This window comes from Trichoplax adhaerens, genomic scaffold (assembly GCF_000150275.1).
Source record: "Trichoplax adhaerens TRIADscaffold_1 genomic scaffold, whole genome shotgun sequence".
NCBI lineage: Eukaryota > Metazoa > Placozoa > Uniplacotomia > Trichoplacea > Trichoplacidae > Trichoplax > Trichoplax adhaerens.
This window is the reverse complement of record NW_002060943.1, coordinates 11,717,842-11,737,207: the sequence shown is the minus strand read 5'-3', so window position 1 is coordinate 11,737,207 and position 19,366 is coordinate 11,717,842. Positions and strand designations below refer to the sequence as shown.

The window sequence follows — 19,366 nt, the reverse complement described above, 5'->3', positions numbered from 1 at the left end:
CGCTATGACATGTTGTGATACTTGAAATTTGCTGTCGCTTAATTTACCTTCGATGTGATAAAAGCGACGAGACTCCATATCTTCGTCGCATTCATGATAAAATTTACGTGTTCGATTTCGCTAATTGATCGGTAAAACGGATTATTAAAGATTTAAACAACAATAACAAAAATCGATATGTCATAGACGTACGTATATATATATGTATATATATATACTATACGCGTAATAGTGGATGCAAGAACAAAAAACTTTGCTAAAAATGCTACACGATTAAAGAAAGGTAATATAAATTACAGTAAATATCAATAATCCCATTTTATACCGCAGGGGCAGCGAATCCAATGATAGATTACTCATGCAATTATGATAGGAGATGATTATTTAAAAGAATAAAAAAAAAGGAGCTGGCACAACAAATGACTGCAAACGATGTTTGATTACTACATCATACTGTACATCATAATTATTAATTAGTGAATAAATATATAGTGTAGTATTGTATGTTTCTGTCCCAAAAGCAACAAGTGTAAGAAGTCTTCTTAACGTCCTCGATGTTGAGGTCAACCATTGCAGTATATTAATAACTTGTTCAACTGGATGCACCATCTCTATGTATCGTAGAGATGAGTGTTGTACGTTTGGAAGTTAATCTGGATATTTTATAGATGTACCTTTTACCTGTATGGGACATTCTGCTTGTTGAATTGATGAATAGTAAACACGATTCTAAATTGACAATAATGTAATTATAGATGGATAGCTCATCGTCAACAATATGTACAACATGATTAATGACAAGATGTTATTACTATGTACGTTACTGTAAGCTCGTAAAGTATTGACCGTTTGATGGCTTTGATAAATTTATTTTAGCTATAGTGACATTAAGCCAATGATGATCGAATGACGTTGAATGATTCTTATATGATTTTATTATTGGTAAAGTGGACCAATTGCAGCATACAGTCCATATTTTGGACTGTTTTTATTTTTTGTTATTAGATTTGTTGTATTTTTCGACTGATTGTGTCATTGTTTGTGCTATTACTAAACTGTAGCTGATGCACTTTCGACATGTATGTGATGTCTTACTCATCAAGGTTGAAAAAAAAAATGTCATGATTTATTAATAGATCAATCAAAGTTGAGAAAATGTAATCAAGCAGAAAAGTGTGGCTAGACATTTTGATGTTGATATGAGTGTACATATGACGTTCAGTTAACACATAGTATTGCGATCGCTCTCAATAGGATTAGAGAAGCTCCTTACGTTGGATAACCGATCAATTTAGCTAATCCTTTTGAATTGATGGTCAAAGAAATGAATTAACATGAAAACGATTGGTATGGAATGGAATATGATCCCTGCACCGCTAGCTAAACCCACTATGCATTGAAAATGTTTTTTTGGGGGGGTATTTTTTAGCAGTAAACTAGGTGAAGCTTAACCTTTACTAATCATCATGATGTTATTGTGGAGAATTAGTGATGCGCCTTACAGTACCATTCAGTCATTTCTATCCATGGAGGATTAAGGAGGAAAAAAAAACAAAAGAAAGAAGCGGGGAAAAAGTGAGCCTTGAAACCGGCATCTTGCAAAACATGTTGGTAGCGCAGTTAAGAATCCATCTAATTAGCAATAATATAATCATAATAATAATAATATTGTTCAAAGAATGGGTCGATGTATTTACCAGATTACGCTTATTTTGCTGCGATTTCTCCATTGGATGAGCAGGTACAAGTCTATTGTTGACGGTTGTAGGTGCTGGAGAGGATAACCACCTTCAAATCGATCGATACACTGTCATTAAAAGGAGGAAAATTGGCCAATTTTTCAACAAATTGAAATAGTATCAAAACACTTTCAACTGCTGCATGGGAAAAAATTCAACGCCTAGAAATTTAGTATAAAACCATGAAATTTATTTTTTGCTACTGTTTACCAGCCGCAAATTGTCACACAATGCATTGAGTCTACGGACGGAAGACACCCGCCACAGTCCAGTACAGTACAGTACTGTACAGTATGTGTACAATACATGGACCGTGACATAATGTACTGTACAGTACAGTATACAGTATTGTACTGTACTGTACGTTGGATGCAGAAAGTTGTTGTTGTTTTTTCATACTGTACGCTACCTCTTCAACAATGGGTCACAAAGAGAACTGAAAAGCACATTGATTTTAATTTCAGTGTACAGTACAGTACTGTAAACTCTGATCATCGATTACAGTAGGCCTTTTTTGATTTGTTTGTTTATTTACTGATTTGAGCACGGTACATTACTGAATTTTGGGGGGAAAAGAAGCCTTTGCTTCTCCACCGAACAGTACGGTGTACAATATGTACTGTACGTATCTTCCCAAGTGGTTTCCTGCCGTGCGTACAGTTTACAGGTCAGTTCCAAGTTCTGATTTGGGGACCGTCATACACAGCTTGAGTGGGTAGAGTAATGTACTGGATTGCACATGCTCCTTTGTCTACAGTACTGTACTGTAGTGTACAGTGTACTGTACATACTGGACTGGACAAGCAGGGACTACCGTGATCGTACAATGTTCACCATTGGGAATAGGCTGTTAAAAGAGGGATGTAAAATTGAAAATTGAAAATTGAATTGCTTTACCTAGTCAGTAAGTTCACCCAGTACTCTATTTTACTGGCAAAATCTCTACCTTTGTCTGCTGTACTGTATAAAGTATCAAAAATTTTCCATCAAGTCTACGAAGACCTGGTTATAAAGTCAAATTAATGTTTACCATTGGGAATGGGCTGTGAAAAGAGGGGTGTAACATTAAAAATTGAAAATTGAACTGCTTCACCTAGTTAGTAAGATTACCCAGTACTCTATTTTACTGGCAAAGTCTCTACCTTTGTCACCTGTACTGTATAAAGCATCAGAAATATTCCATCAAGTCTACGAAGACCTGGTTATAAAATCAAATCAACTGGTTATAAAGTCAAATCAATGTTCACCCTTGGGAATGGGGTGTGAAAAGAGGGGTGTAACATTGAAAATTGAACTGCTTCACCTAGTTAATAAGATTACCCAGTACTCTATTTTACTGGCAAAGTCTCTACCTTTGTCTGTTGTACAGTACAAAACATCAGAAATTTTCCGTCAAGTCTACGAAGACCTGGTTATAAAATCAAATCAACTGGTTATAAAGTCAAATCAATGCTCACCCTTGGGAATGGGCTGTGAAAAGAGGGGTGTAACATTGAAAATTGAAAATTAAACTGCTTCACCTTGTTAGTAAGATTACCCAGTACTCTATTTTAGGGCATGGCAAAGTCTCTACCTTTGTCTACTGTACAGTACAAAACATCAGAAATATTCCACCAAGTCTACGAAGACCTATTTATAAAATCAAATCAATGTTCACCATTGGGAATGGGCTGTGAAAAGAGGGGTGTAAAATTAAAAATTGAAAATTCAATTGCTTCACATGGTTACTAAGTTTACCCAGTAATCTACTTTACTTGCAAAGTCTCTACACCGATTAGGCCACTTATTCCTCTCCAATACAGTAGCTACACTCAAATCTCAACGTGTATGGTATCCGCCAAATGAGCCAATGCAGCTTCAAGTGGCAAAGAAAGAATTGGTTGTTGTTCAATAAAATTGGACCAACCTCTCTGTACATCAACTGCACATTCATACCTGGCTAAATTCATTTGAATCAATTGAAATTAGCGTTACTGTAATCGATCCTATAATTTCTGATTCCCACATGAAATAAATTGATGACCTCTTAAATATGCAAAATTGATAAAATCTTCCACCGCAATATCAAAATAAATACATACGAGTATACCGTTCCTGACTATTCGTACGCGTTGTGTAAATTGATATCATCACTACAAAGTAGTGAAAATGAACAGATTGCCCTCAATTTGCGCTATTTATACGTTTCTAGTACTGTACAAATGCTCGGTAGTTTTTGCTCGCGTTAGAGATTGCAATAAAATAAAAAAGAGTTATTACTCGCGTCACCTAGTCGCAACGTTGGCATTTGCAAGACCTGTTAGATTTCTTGATCCTTGTTCAGCAGCTAAACTTCATTGCTAATCTCTCACCTTTACGAAAGCATGGATATAGAAATTGGCGGTGCTCTCTCTTCAACCTTCTAGCTTACTGATTATATTAATTATATGATATTGACATGTTATTACTATCACTTCCGAAAGTGCAGGCAGGCAAACAAGCGAGATTCCTTGGTAATCTGGCGACTCATTTGACTGGCGACATTTGTTTGGAAAGACCTATTATAATACAAACACTGTTATTTAAGGAAATTGGATTCATTTTATTTTATACACAGAAATAAAAACAGTTGGAATATCAGTAATGTGGGCTATAAATTCGACTTTATCACCCTTGAAATAGTCAAAATCTCACAAGAAATCTTTGGTACGGTAATTAATATTTAATTATCGATGAAGGTCGGATGGTAGTAACATAAATTATCAATTAAATTATCCGTTGCCGAAATTTACGAGTGTACCGTACTGAATGATTTTTTTTTGGGGGGGGGGATATCTCATAGTTTGCTCAGTAACCCGATATTTATACCATTTAATGCTGAATTGGTATACATACAGTAATGCCCTCAATAAGCAATGTAGTATTTCACTAAGGTCTACATTTACGCATATACTGTATACGTACTAACTTCCGTCATTCAACTCTCGGAAAATGTTAATATAAGCAGAGACTTCTTTTATGTACGGTTTATTGGTATTTTAGTAATCCTTAACATAGGGCTTTCGCATTAATCCTGTAAAATAAAATCGGTATAACTCCTATTTATACTGTAAGTCACTAGAGTCACTCATTATGTAACTTAAACAATCTACGTAAATACAATCGCTATCTTAACATTACTCTAACAATTTTTTTTCGGTAGAAAACTAGAGACTGAGCATTCTGATGGCTACTCATATTCAATCTCAGTTTCATCTTTGTACTAGTTTAAACAACAGTGTCGCGGGTACTTTAAGAGCTTTAATGATGATGACTAAGAAAGAATGCAATACTTTGGCAGATTGCTGTTCTAAGAGAGGCTCAAGATATGTAGTTTTTACAGTAAGTTAATTTGAGTACCATTGAATTGAATTTACATATCCTCACAATTTTCTAAGTTCAACGCGTATAGAGAATCATAACTTTTGAATAGCTATGCAAATTAGCGCATTGGTCAATTTTATTTATAGCAATAGAATGATGTACTTGAATTTTGGTCGTCTATAGCATAAGATATCGATTTAAAGAATCGTTTTTATCAAATGCATAATAGCTTCTCTGACAATGATATAAAATTTGACTGTATTTTATTCTTTAAATAATAATGTTAGTGAGTCACGATATTTCATCTGTAACTTTGGAATATTGTGTGTTCATAAGTTATAATCATCCAAAAATACACACGGTACTCTATGTTTTTATTTTATATTCAAATAATTAATTATAACTGCAATTACTAGTACCCCATATAAGATTAGTTGAAGCATGCATACAATAAGTATTGGAGGCGATACTGAAGAGATTTAGAATTAAGAAATTCTTTAATCAGGTCAATAACGGTTATGATTGCAATAGAAATACTGTACAAGGGGAACAAAACAGGCCACATATCTTGTAATTGTGCTACTCTTTATTATATTAACGCATAGTAGCTGATTACTGTATTCGTGCTATGTTTCTACTGTACGTCGTATTTGTAATGTGTTCACTAATACCCATAATTCATTTTATAATAATATGTATTGTATCCTTAACGAATCATGTCTAGGAGCGCCAGGTATGCTCAATACGCTGTCTAGAATGGGATAATAAAATTTGATAAATGCTAAAATCCTCCAAGTGTCCATAACTTTAATTGTTTATACCGCAATACTGTATTGGGCTTTCGGCAAGTGGATAGAAATACTCTATTGCACAAAAGTATTCAGCTCACGGTCCGTCAGCAACGCGACCGGGGCGCCAGACTAATACCCACGATTCATTTTACATCGCACTTTAACCAGATCATTAACGAAAGTTACAAGGTCTATTGATAGACAGCCTATGTGGATAAAAGAATCAATTAATTTTTTTTCGAATCACATGGGATACATTGAAAAGAGCTTTTACGTATCTACGTACAGTACAGTCGTGTCATGCATACTTCTAATATGTAAGGATATGAGTAGGAAAGTCCTTGCCTTCGAAATCTTTACTACCTTAAATCAAATTGTGATAATTCCGATCAGACTTAGGAATTTGGCAGATATCCTCATGTAATATTTATGGCACAGCTACCACAATGCATGTAATGGGACATTTTATTAATTTTCATTGCAGCTTAAGTCATTATAGTTTTCGTTCACATAATTAGCGAACGCTAAGATCGATAGTTTAAGAGATTAATATTTGGTCAACTATATTATTCAGTGTACAAGACAGAAATGCATTGCTTTATATTTCATCGTGAAATAAGTGCCATCACTAAAATTGTGCCATCTTAACTGGAAGTGAAAAAGTAATTAACTGCTAGTGGATCTAGGTCATATTTATTGCATAGACAAGTTCTATTTTGTAAATGATAAATGTCTCCGATTCAATATAACGACTTTGCTATCAGAACGTGAAATCGCATAGCTATACGATTGTAACATTTTCAGCAATAAATTTACTATTTTATCCGCATTTTAATAATAGGAAAAGGATAAGTTTATACAAAGCAGCGTGTACTATTTACAAAATGGTTTTCTAGCAAAGTTTAAACAATATTAACCAAGACAGTAATACTGACAATGATTTTACAAGTGATTATATTGTCGAAATTATGAATTTGCTGCGATTTGGAAAACCTGACGACTGCATCCAAAATGAAATGTATTATTATCTTAATATACCATAAATCATCAAATAAATAAGAGATTGATCTTTAAAGGATTCTGATGTCACTGTCTACATTTATCATATGTAAATATAGTACCAAGATATTATTGATTTTAATTATGAATGTAAAATGGTAAGTTTACAAAAAAGAATGCATAATAATAAGACATAATTCTATAGAGGAAGCCATTCCTTCATATTATCAAGTGAGTAAAGCTGTAATCTGTGCAGAGTACAGTAATCCACAGGGTATTCTCTCCAGCACTAAAATCAGGGCTTTTCAAATTTGCATGGGCTATATGTTTTGGCTCATTAATTTAGCAGCCATGCCTGCAATATTCGTGTCTGCTACACGGTATTCTCTCCAGCGTTAAAACCAGAGCCTTTCAAATTTGCATGGGCCATACGTTTTAACTCATTAATTTGACGACTATGTCTGCGATATTCGTGTCTGCTCAGGCGACGGTAAAAATGGCACGCAAACACTGTGAACACAACTAAGACAGGAATCATTGTACATGTACCAGCTAACGCAGCATATTCATCAATCGTAATAAACTTGACCCAGCAGAGAACAATAATTTCGCACAAAAACAAAAATATGCCGACAACGGTAGAGAATCCCCATGCTAATTCAATATACTTATGCAATTCGAAATGAGGTGACTCCATTCCATCCGACGGTCCTTCACTTTCTGCTGCATCAATATGAGGCAGGATACATGTCGAAATCATAACAGCAAATAGATGAACTGATATGAGGATAGTTGTTAGTACTGCAAAACAAACCAGCAAATATAAAGGAACACATTTATGTCCTGGGGGGCAATTAGTAGTTGTATTTGACCCAATGATGTTATTGGTACTCTGAACTGGCGCAATATCGATCTCTACCATGGCAACCTACAAGAAATACAAATAATTAATACTATCTATATATAATTCAATATTAAAAATAATTTAAATTTATGCAGTAGTTAAATACAAAGTAGTATCTTTGTGTACTAGTAAAACTGCTTGATATTGCTAATATTAGTCAATCATTCGCATAGGGTTGAAAAGTCACCAAAAGGTCAAAATTTAAGCTTACTAGCTACAGTAATTGAACGGACGCTGGTAATTTGTTACATTTTCTTCAGCAGTATATACTGCTTATATTCACATGATGTATCCTATTCTGTTGTCTTGATGTTCTACGCAATATTAAAGTACTGGAATATCACTATCGCTGTCATAAGTATTTGCAAACACTGACATAAGTCATTGTGAGAGCCAATTGCTTATGATATCATATTCCGCGTCATGCTAATTTTACAATCAGTTTAACATTTATGTGAAGCGAGCACCATTCCTATTAATTAATAAATTTACTTGCTTTGCTACGTCGATATAGTGGACTAGCGGAATGACTTATATATTGCTATTATGAGGCAAGAATCACTTATACAGAACGGTATTCATAAAGTAAATTTTCTTGTAATTAATATTGACGAGGAGGCGTTCGATGAACATTCGTTCAGTTAATTTTTAATGTCATTAAATAATGCCATATACAGTTATTAGTTATAAGCTGAACTCTTTTCACAATATCAACATTGTAAGAACTATGAATGGGTGATATTTATTGTTTCATGTATTAATATCTGAAACTGATTGTTAATACATTAAGGTTAAGGTTAATGCTATCTTCGTTAGTGACTCTATCCATGGTTATTGACATGTATAGCCATGAACTGCTAAAACCTGGTTTCTTCTAGTAGTCTATAGCATAGCATCTATATTTTGTATGCACACTACAAAAATATATTCGCAAAATTTAACTCTGTATCATCTTACGATGGCAATACCAGTTACTGACCACTTTCCCACCGTTGATAATTGCATATTTATTACAGAGAGTGGAGTGTCTGATATCATTAATTGAATGCAGTGAGCTATTGATCATACATATACAGTACATTACATTTTATCCCCCCAAAATAACGGGTAACTAGTCGATACATTACATAGGTAATGAGCATAATAATTCAGCAAAGTGAATGCTGTCGGATTATGGCCATTTAGAAGATGAACTACGATTAATTGATTGAAATAATGTTGTCGCAAACCAACGGATTATGGTCATTTAGAAGATGAACTACGATTAATTGATTGAAATAATGTAGTCGCAAACCAACACTGGGGAACATTCAACAACAATGACCACAATGCCATATAACATACAGTATACAGTATACTGTATAGGAATTAACACTAAATAATACTCCTAGGAGTGTACACATTGTTCGTACATTGAACTAATTAGTTAAGGGATTCGTCTGTACTGTAGATCAGCAGAAGCTTGTGACTTTACTCATTGAAATTAAAAATCTTATTTAACGCTAGTCCCATTGAATTGACGGCTATCGGTAGTATTGTAGTGTATATTGTACAAGCGTCGATTGTATTATTCAGTATTTGATTCATATGATACTAAGCCAAGGCTGCATCAACCTACTACTCCATTTTCAATTCTAGATTATACGATAAACCATGATCGTTGGAAGGCTATTATTGAGATGGATAAGTAGATAACCGAAATGACCCACATCCTGTAATATAGGACAATCCTTTGAAGGTTTCGGCTTGCCCTGTTGAAATTTAGCCCCAGGTCTATTCGCAATGCGGATGATAATAACATGATAACCGAGACTCGTCAATCTGGGCATGGATTTTGAAATAGATAGGAGTGTTGAGTATAAGTAATAATAACAATAATATCATTTTTAGACTCAGGCTAAGGCTTATAGAAAATTAGTATGGTGAGCACATGCTATACATGAGATAATACGAGATGAGGCATGAACTTATTTCATGGATTTTAAAAAATTTTACCAGTAGCTAATAAATTAAATAGTGGCCAAAAAATTGAAAAAGAATTTGGGGATTACTGTACGAGTATACTCAGAAAGCACTAGTCAATGTACTCTATTGTAAAGTATGTTGACCTGTATAACAGTATTTTGTGCAGTATGTTAATACACCGTGTTCCATTGATTCAAACTTTAACATTAACATTACCATTGCGAATCCAGACAACAACGCTGATGTTCGACTGGATGCTTTCAGCTTTGATCTGCTTAAACGTAGATTTCGCCATGATAACTGTTCCGGACTTCTATCTAAGGACGACATTTGCACTGGCCGATTTACTTTTAAATTAGATAGAATTAAACTTGGAGTCTTTTGTAGTAACTCCAACCGTCTTTCAGTCCTTTGTTTTGTGCATCAGTTTGTGCGTACTGTACTGTACTGTGTCGTATAGTATTGTGTACTGTAGCTATTGAAAGTACTGTAGTTTCCGAATCAGTGCAAGACGTACAGTACTGTACCCTGTAGGTCCTGTACTGTACTGTACAGTACAGTACAGTACAGTCACGGTACCATACATTGTAGAATCGAAACATAGTACTGTAGAGTACTGTACTGTACTGTATGTGGGTGTACTGTACGTACAGTACAGTACAGTACTGTGTCACGTACTGTACTGTACTGTACACCCACACACTGTACTGTACACTGTACAGTCGTCCTTGGTTCAAGTATAATTATTTATTAATTTGAGTGAGCGACTTGATGCAGAATTTCCTCTAGTAGTGTTGACTACAACTGTTGTGCTGTTCTACTGCATTCACGATATTTATGATTATCACTCGCTCATTAAGGTTCATTGAAATGATCGAAAACCAATGATTCTGAGGCTGCATGAAAATCTTTTTAGAGAAGAAGCGACTTGAATCATTCCTATGTACAAAATGCTGTACGGTATGTGAACAGTAGATTGTCATAGACTGTCTACAGTAATAGAGATATCAATTATAAATAAATGGAATGAATGAGTTAGCTAAAGACTAAAGACTGGGGGAGTAAAATGCAAGCAGCCCACTGCAGCCGGAAGTTGCAAAGATAACGTCATCAAATTGTAGGCCATTCCATTCCATAGGCTAGTAAGAAAGGGAGAAGGACTTGAAAGACGCCATTTAGTGCGGAGGTTAATCATTTTCTGGTCATTCTACGTACCTACTACTGTTTAAGTATACAGTACAGTACGATTGAACAACCTGGCGGCGAATTTGGATGACGATCGTAAACAGTATAGTCTACACTCAGTGCATACTTATACACATATGGTACAGTTAAAATGAGCGGCAGATTAGTCGGTCTTTTACCTTCTGTTTAAGTCCACTGAATGACCATTTTCCGTCCCTCCCTCTTTTTACCCGCACCAGTACAATACAGCACTTAGATTAACATTGTATAAAACAGAGAGAGAGCGTATAATTATAAATAGAATAATAATATTATCATTACTTTATTAGTGATGGGGATGATAACGTTATGAAGCATCGATACCGTACCATGTAGGAGTAGATCTTTATGCACTTTCTTCCATTTTAATTTGCATGTACTGTATTCCTTCAACATTATTGACTTAATGGTTAACAGTAGTGGGGAATAATTTGATCTACTGAATAATATTACAATTATTGTTATTATTTTTTCACTAACCTTAATTAGAAATTCCTTACAAGATGAGATCAATAACGCGAAGTTGCTGCTTAATAAATAATTTACTCAAGTACCGATACCGAGATGTGTTGATTCGATCCTCCAGTTGGAGCTCAAAACCAAGTTTAGATCAGTTAATGGCAACAGTAAGTCACAATCTGTCAGTCAACTCAAGTAAAGCAGACATTACGACTACGATTGATGCGTACCATTACGTACAGCGCAAGCTTTAACTTAAATCTACTTCAAAACTTTGGCAACATTACTGGATCATTGATCCGCATGACTGTATTGTATTAGTCTATTAATCGTAAAACCGTTAATAATTATTACAATCATGTCTCGTACCTGGCAATTAATCTGCTGTATTTTCCAACTTTATGTAGTAATATGATATTGGTCATGATAGCTAGTTTAAAAAACCTGCATAATTATAGACAATATAGTCCTCTTAGATCATATGCTGTAATCTTTATCGCACATAAACGTTACTTTAGCGCATTTGATATTTATATTGCGATCCTTCTTGAAGACTTACGTTCTTCTTTTTTGAACTGACAGCCTATAACACCAATTACACCTTATCAAGTCCTCTTCGCTGGTAATCGTGAAGATGGATCGCATCTCATGGTAAAAAAATTACCTTTCAATCTATAAAGCTCATATTTAATATACTAACGTTAAATAATTGTGTAATAAATTATTATTACTGAACAATGAAAGTTTAAGCCAACATTTTCTACGTAGACGCTGCCACTCTTTATAATTTATCCTGTAAATGATACAATTTTTTATTATAAATATCATATGTAATGTACCTTTATTCATCGTCAGATTTGCAATCAATGTTTTAACCCTTAGTTTTATCAGGTATTAGTTTTAGGCACTGAAACTTACAACGTTTTATGTACAAATAATCATCATGCTATACGCATAAAGAGATATAATCATATTTTATTCTTTTGCATTTTGAAATAGAAAAGTGCAAAATTCCTAGTCAAAGAATTGCTTGTAAGATTTAGCCACCTTATCGCTACTATGCAAAATCTCCCATACATCGCTATGTGCCACCCCCAACTTAAAAGTGTGGTAGGAGTCATAATGTCTTATTAATAAATCATTTACTGTATACGTGATCAGTAATTTTGTCATCTAAGTTCTGCCGTACATGCTTTTTAGCTAAAATTAGGAATTATGCAACTGATGCTATTTCGACTTATTTTAACTTTTCTTTTAAAATTATAGCTTGAATCATATCATAACTCGTTTGATATGTTATATGATTACGAGACGGTACTTGCGTAAATTTAATATTTTACATCATCAATTTTTGCAAAGCATCCTATTATGCTATTTTATATGTGACTACTACTGTTTGAACTTACTAAACATGGTGATAGGTAAATGATTACAAAGCAGCCGTAGCTTATAGTAAAACCTTGACCAAAATTCTTGAAAAATACAATGACGAATTAAAATCCCTCGCTTCTGGTTTCGACAGCGCTTACAAGAGTGTTGCAGTGAGTACATACTTTTTTTATTTTTACCTCAAAACCCTATCATACAGTGGTTGTTGTAAAAAGAACATCATGTTAAATACCAAATTTTATTAATTGATCAGTTTCATTATCGCAGCTTTAGTATAACGACTTACTTAATTACGATAGTAACATTTTCATAGTCATCACAGATTTCATGTATGTTCCTTGCGATTTGACTGCCTAGGCTCAGGATCATTCCGAAAGTCTTGATAAAATCTTAAAATGGTACCTTGGAATAAAAATTTTGGCTGAACATTATGTCGCGTTACATCATCCCAAAGTAAAAATTCAGAATCAATGCATTCGCTTAGTAACAGCAAGTAAAAATATGCTTTAAAAATTAAAATCATCCGTTCATATATTACTATAGCCAAAATATGTTGGTATTATCTGCACAAAGCTAGAGCTGCAAGATCTTATCAAGGCTAAAGCTGATTTTGCACGGTAAATACTAACTTTTTTATTTAGAGTATGGTAGATTCTGCTTACTACTAAATAAATAGCTAGAAGTTTCCAATTTCCAGCAATATACCCACTCCTTATATCAAATCTTTATTCCTTAAGCGAGATATGTGATTTCAAGTATGGTAGATCTCCGAATGTAGAATTTGATGGTGATGTAAATTGTCACTTTCCGTATTTTCCCGCTCCTCTGGAATATATCGTCTTTGAATTACTCAAAAATGCTTTCGAGTAACTATTGTTATGTGAAATACTGTGCCACTTGATATTCAATAATTCTTTAAATTTCTCATTTTGTATGATATACATTATTAACCCTTTTTTACTATTAAACTATTAGAGCTACGGTAAAAAATCATCCAAAATTATCCGATAACCTACCTAATGTCAAAATAGCAATTAGCAACACTAAGGAGTACTTTTACATCAGGTAATGATGATATTATAGCTGAAAAGCGGTACAATGCGTCTCATCAGGAATCTGAGTGAATCCTTTGACCTTCCCATTCTCTAAATTTTGCCATACTGAAATTGTAGAATTTCGGATCAGGGTGGTGGAATGGCTAAAGAAAACGCTAGTAAAGCTATGAAATATCACTACACAACAAGCCGAGCAAAAAACACTGCACTTGAGCAAAATATTTTCAATAGTGTAATGGAAATTCAATTTGGTGGTCCAGCAGGAGGTCCTATGTCTGGCTATGGATTCGGTTTACCTGTGTCACGCATATACGCAGAATATTTGGGAGGGAGTTTGCAATTACATACAATTCCGGAATATGGCACGGACGTATACTTAGAGCTACAACATATCGATGGAAAAAATTGCTTTAAAATATAAATTGCTGCACAACATAAACTACCTAGATCATCGAGAAATTCATCAAATATTGTTCTAATAACTTTTAATGTTATTGATTAATTTTAATTTCTGTAAAAGATCTTTTTAGTGCAATCTAAAATATGCTCTCTTGTAAAGGTTGCTTAGATGAAGTTTAGACAAATGACTGTGAGCTAAAAACATTGTGCATTCATTTATTCCAACGAAGAAGAATTCTTGTCTTTAATGTTTGCAGTGAAATGATAGCCGAAACTTGTGAATGCACAGTACTTCTAAAATTTCTATTTTAAATACGGTACTATTCATAGCTTCATGAAATAGAATTTACAATCTAGCATCCTTTAGTTAGTAATAACTACAAGGACGAAGTAATGATAGGCCATTGTGATATTTTCGTATTAAATCGCAATAATTTATTTATGCAAATCCCTATTATTGCAGTCACTTGAGCTCAACTGCTAATGTTCTGTTTGAGCTCAGTTTGTGGTTGCTGTATATGTTACGTCTAAAATCGGTAATGCAACCATTACCGCTAACATATATATTCTTTAGTTATCTATCATGGTACAGATCAATATAAGTTTCAAGTTAAGAGAATTTACAATAAAATTGTTGTAACTGTCTTTCTATAGCCTGGTGTGACATCTATAATTAGTTTGTAACAACAAGTGGGGCGTTAAACTCTAGCTACTAGAACCTGTAATAGTCCAAGGTATCAACTCCATCGACATTGTCTTGTAACGATTAGAGACAACTTGGAGTATAAGTTGATGGATATGCGATTTAATAGATCTCATCATTAGTTCTGTATACCATCAAATTGCGCAGTTCTATTAAATACTAGTAATCATATAGCTAAAGTTATATAATGTTTTAGTAGCCCGGTCTTAAATTTTAATCGCTAAGACTATACGCGTACTTCTGATCAATCTTCGTATATCCTAGTGCTTTATGGCTTCCGATATTTAATATCTTTCACGATAGGATCGATAGTTTTGTCACCGAAAATAAATTTATTCTGCACAATAAACTTAACAAGAATAATCGGTTCTATAGCAAATTTCATAAATTAAATTATGTTTTGTATTTCGCATCGTCTTGACGTCATCTAAGCAATTTTTACAGTAAAGATGTTTAAATATTTCTCAAGGTCATATTGCAGTAAGTTGAGATTTGACTTTAAGTTTGTGAATTTAAGCACATTGTAATGTTCAAATAGTAGCATACATTAACTCGTATTAATAAAATTGGATTATTCAGAATTTAAAATACACATTAAATTATTTCAGTAAGATAGTAGTTTTGACAGAGTCATGCACCGTTCAACTTAATGACAGCGAAGAATATTGAATGCACTTATGTATTATTATTGATCATACGACGTTACAAATATTGCACACACTAATTCTATTCAGTTTCATCCTCCTCCAATTTTTCTTCTGCTTCCCTCATTACTGCATCTGGATTTTGTAATTTATTCTAGGCAATAGATGTAACATCAAATAGTTAGAATGGGACCACTATTTCAATGAATTAATTGTAAGTTAAATCTTGTAATTTAAAAATCGAACCTCAGGTAACTGATACTGAGTTGGACGAGTAGCTTCATTTCTTGCGTAGTCTACCATATTGCCACACTTCGGTATATTATCACGCCAAGTACCTTCATATAGCTGTCCTTTATCTAAATAATAAAATTTACCGGCACCATGCTTTAAATCATCTTTCCAGGATCCTTCATATCTGTTACCGGTTGCTAAGAATGTCATAAGCAATTAAATAATTAGTTTTAATGTCGATCTTACAACTGGAACTATAAATTTTAATGGATTATGCCATGAAAGCTCGTGAGATAAGCCTTCATTAATAATAGTAAGCAACCTAATCTTAGCATGCCCTCTCCGTTTCTAAGATCATTAAACCATTCGCCTTCATAAATTGAACCGTCTTCAAAATACATTCTTCCCCATCCACTTCTCTTATTTGCATACCATTCGCCTTCATAATATTCCGTTGGAGAGTAAAAATTTGTTCCATAACCCTAAAATGTTATCAGTGACGTAGATTAGTACGGAAATGTAATATATCTAACAATTCACTTGCTAAGGTTAGACGCAAGACATCAAACTAACTTACGTGTCGCATGCCGTTTTTCCAACCGCCAGAATATACCTTACGATAGCCATTTTTAACTGGAACACTAAGGGTGCCAAAACCATGACGTTTGTTGTCTTTCCAATCTCCATCATAGATAGTACCTGACTTTTTCCAGAATTGTGTACCTTTGCCTAATAAAGTCATTTTTTTAGGTATCAATATTTTTCTCTGAAATTCCTTCAGTGATCGTAACGCGGAAAGAATACGATAGTTTTATATTTAATAAAGTATATTATTAGATAAAAAGCAATTAGATTAAGTGAAAACTTTTTTAATATGATTTACTAAAGTATTGATTTGGCTTCTGTATTATATAAACCCATAAAATTTAGCGTTCAAGTATGGCAATAACCAATGATAGTATATTACAGTAATGAACGTGTCTACTGAATTAAATATACGAATAATTTCAGTACTTTTCGTGTACTTATTTTCGTGAAAGTTGTAGATCATTTTGATACTAGTTCTAATTTGTTGGATTTGTAGCACATCTTTACGCATATTTCATTTAAAAGTTCCCATACTATTATGAGACTACGGTATAAGATGTACGATGACAATTTGTAATTCATGTTGCAGGAATATGAGATCATTTCTAACCATTTTTTTTATTATTGCTCCAATCTCCGGTGTAATGATCTCCATTCACGGTGTAAACTGTATGATGTATTCCTTTCTTTTGAGCCTTATCATCCCATTCGTGCCACATCGGTTCGCGAATCTTTGGTTGTTTTTCAATCGGCATCTTGTCTATAAACTTTATTGGTAGTCGATTCACTTTTGATAATCTTCGTGGTATTATGATGAAGTACAGTAAGTGTATTAATGTACAATAGCCTAGGACTGTTATGGGTATAAATGATAGTGATATTAACTAGTTTGCTAGTTCTTACTCTTTATTATTGATTGGTTATAATAAGAAGTCTTCAACACAACGCTCTATTAGCTATACAGAATTAGTATTGCATCAATTTGGTCGTTTCTATAGCAACAAAGGAGCAAATAGCATAGACTGTAGAGCGTACAAGACTACAAGTTACGGCTCCTAGTACTAGCACCACATTCAGTATAGAGAGTATTACTGTGCTGTACAGTGTACACTCGTTACCGCTAGGACTGACTTACCGCACAGTACTGCACGTACAGTACTTTGTCAAGTTAACGTGATAAGGTTTTGACTAGAGATACAGTACAGTACAGTACTGTAGACTACTGTACTAAATACTGTACTTCCCGGTGACAATCGTACAGACAGACCTTCGTACAGTATGATACAGTAAAATCCTTGGTCGCCCTCGCGTCCGTCCTTCGTCACTATTTGGAAGGTCTCCGTTATTACAGTGCTCCCATACAATCCTACTGTACTGTACTGTACTGTATACTGTACATTTTATGAGATACCCTATACTGTACTGTACAGTACAGTACAGTAAAATCCTTGACCGTCCTCGCGTCCGTCCTTTCCTCACTATTTGGAAGGTCTCCGTTATTACAGTGCTCCACCATACAATCCTACTGTACTTTTATGAGACACGCTGAGTACCGTATACAGTACTGTAGGCTGTAAGTATAGTATGATACAGTACAGTACAGTACCGTAAAATCCTTGGCAGTCCTCGCGTCCGTCCTTTCCACACTATTTGGAAGGTCTCCGCTATTATAGTGCTCCATACAATCCTACCGTACTGTACTGTACTTTTATGAGACACCCTGAGTACTGTACGTGCAGAAAAGAAGAAGCAACAGTCCTAGCTGCACGTGTTGGTTGAGATTTCCTTGCAAGGCCTCGAACACTCCGCTACAAAGTTGAATTTTACGTTAGATCTTATGCCTATCCGAGAATAAAACTGCGCGATTTTAATTTACTAATTCCGTAAATAGACAGACAATTACTTGACATGTTCGACATTTGGATCTGTTGAAGTAATAAGCTAGTTTATACATAGTACAGTATTGTGATAGTCATCGACAAGGAGAATCGAGAGGATGAATTGCAAATGTCGGAATGACTGGGACATCATTATTCTTGACAAGTGCTGCAGCTTAAATTTGGTATGTTGAAAGAGCCGTTTTACTTTTAGTTTGATGTAAATTGTACTTACTTATTTATATGATCTTTCTATCTTAAATATCTACATAACTTTGATTGAAAAGAGCTTAAAAAGCTGAAAGAATGCTGTTGAAAACTATTTTCGTGGAAGCATGGCAGGAATACTGACGCTGGAATCGTTCCACATAAAGATTCGCGACAGCTCACTTCCACAATTAAATAGGTATCGTCTCCATTGTAAGCAATGAAACTAATAAGTGTAATAGCGAAATTGGGTACAAGATAGTATGTGATGAAATTGTAACTTCATGGTCCGTGTTTCTGATTCAACCGTGATAATAGCTGAAGTTCTGATCTATCTTGAAATACTTATTTAAATGACAGCCCTAGAATAGCCCTAATTAATCATACATGTCTAATGTTAATAAGTTTCAGTTTATCTTTGGTGATGTAATTTACTGCATTAACACTGATATTATAATCTTCGTGTATTTGTAACATGAACGTATACTACAGAAGCTATGACGCAGCTATCAAGTATCCCTTTCCATTTATAATAAAGAATATCGCTTGAAAGAAATGAATCATAAGGTAAGATAAAAAGTTATTCTTAAAGTTTTATTCCTGTAATTATATAGCTCGTACAGCTATGATACGTATACTGTATAAAGTAGAAAATAAATAAATATCATACGTGTATGATGAGATCAAAATATGTATTTGAATCATCCATGTGGAATACAATGACTACAATTCTCTGAGATAGTTTTTAAATAATGACTTATAATGGTTAAGCTGTTGACAACATAACCACTGCTTAAATACTCCCTGTTTCGTTAACATACTTTTCCATAGATTTTCAAGATGGAAC

The 19,366-nt window shown here is 34.1% G+C and overlaps 3 protein-coding genes across 3 annotated transcripts; 1 reads left to right on the top strand and 2 right to left on the bottom strand.

Moving 5' to 3' along the window:
• Nucleotides 1-7,244: 7,244 nt before the first annotated feature.
• Nucleotides 7,245-7,793, bottom strand: TRIADDRAFT_52705 (uncharacterized protein; the record flags this gene model as incomplete). Its single annotated transcript, XM_002108300.1, has 1 exon — nucleotides 7,245-7,793. The coding sequence occupies one exon, from the start codon at nucleotides 7,791-7,793 to the stop codon at nucleotides 7,245-7,247; it is 549 nt and encodes a 182-aa protein (XP_002108336.1).
• A 3,674-nt stretch (nucleotides 7,794-11,467) lies between these two features.
• Nucleotides 11,468-14,288, top strand: TRIADDRAFT_52704 (uncharacterized protein; the record flags this gene model as incomplete). The annotated part of the gene is made up of 8 exons (XM_002109023.1): nucleotides 11,468-11,590; nucleotides 12,006-12,074; nucleotides 12,423-12,533; nucleotides 12,845-12,964; nucleotides 13,170-13,265; nucleotides 13,356-13,429; nucleotides 13,788-13,877; nucleotides 13,985-14,288. 8 exons carry the CDS (start codon nucleotides 11,468-11,470, stop codon nucleotides 14,286-14,288), a joined length of 987 nt encoding a protein of 328 aa, XP_002109059.1.
• A 1,407-nt stretch (nucleotides 14,289-15,695) lies between these two features.
• TRIADDRAFT_19040 (uncharacterized protein) lies at nucleotides 15,696-17,190 on the bottom strand (the record flags this gene model as incomplete). The annotated part of the gene is made up of 5 exons (XM_002108299.1): nucleotides 15,696-15,767; nucleotides 15,860-16,044; nucleotides 16,170-16,329; nucleotides 16,425-16,576; nucleotides 17,046-17,190. 5 exons carry the CDS (start codon nucleotides 17,188-17,190, stop codon nucleotides 15,696-15,698), a joined length of 714 nt encoding a protein of 237 aa, XP_002108335.1.
• Between the last annotated feature and the right edge of the window lie 2,176 nt (nucleotides 17,191-19,366).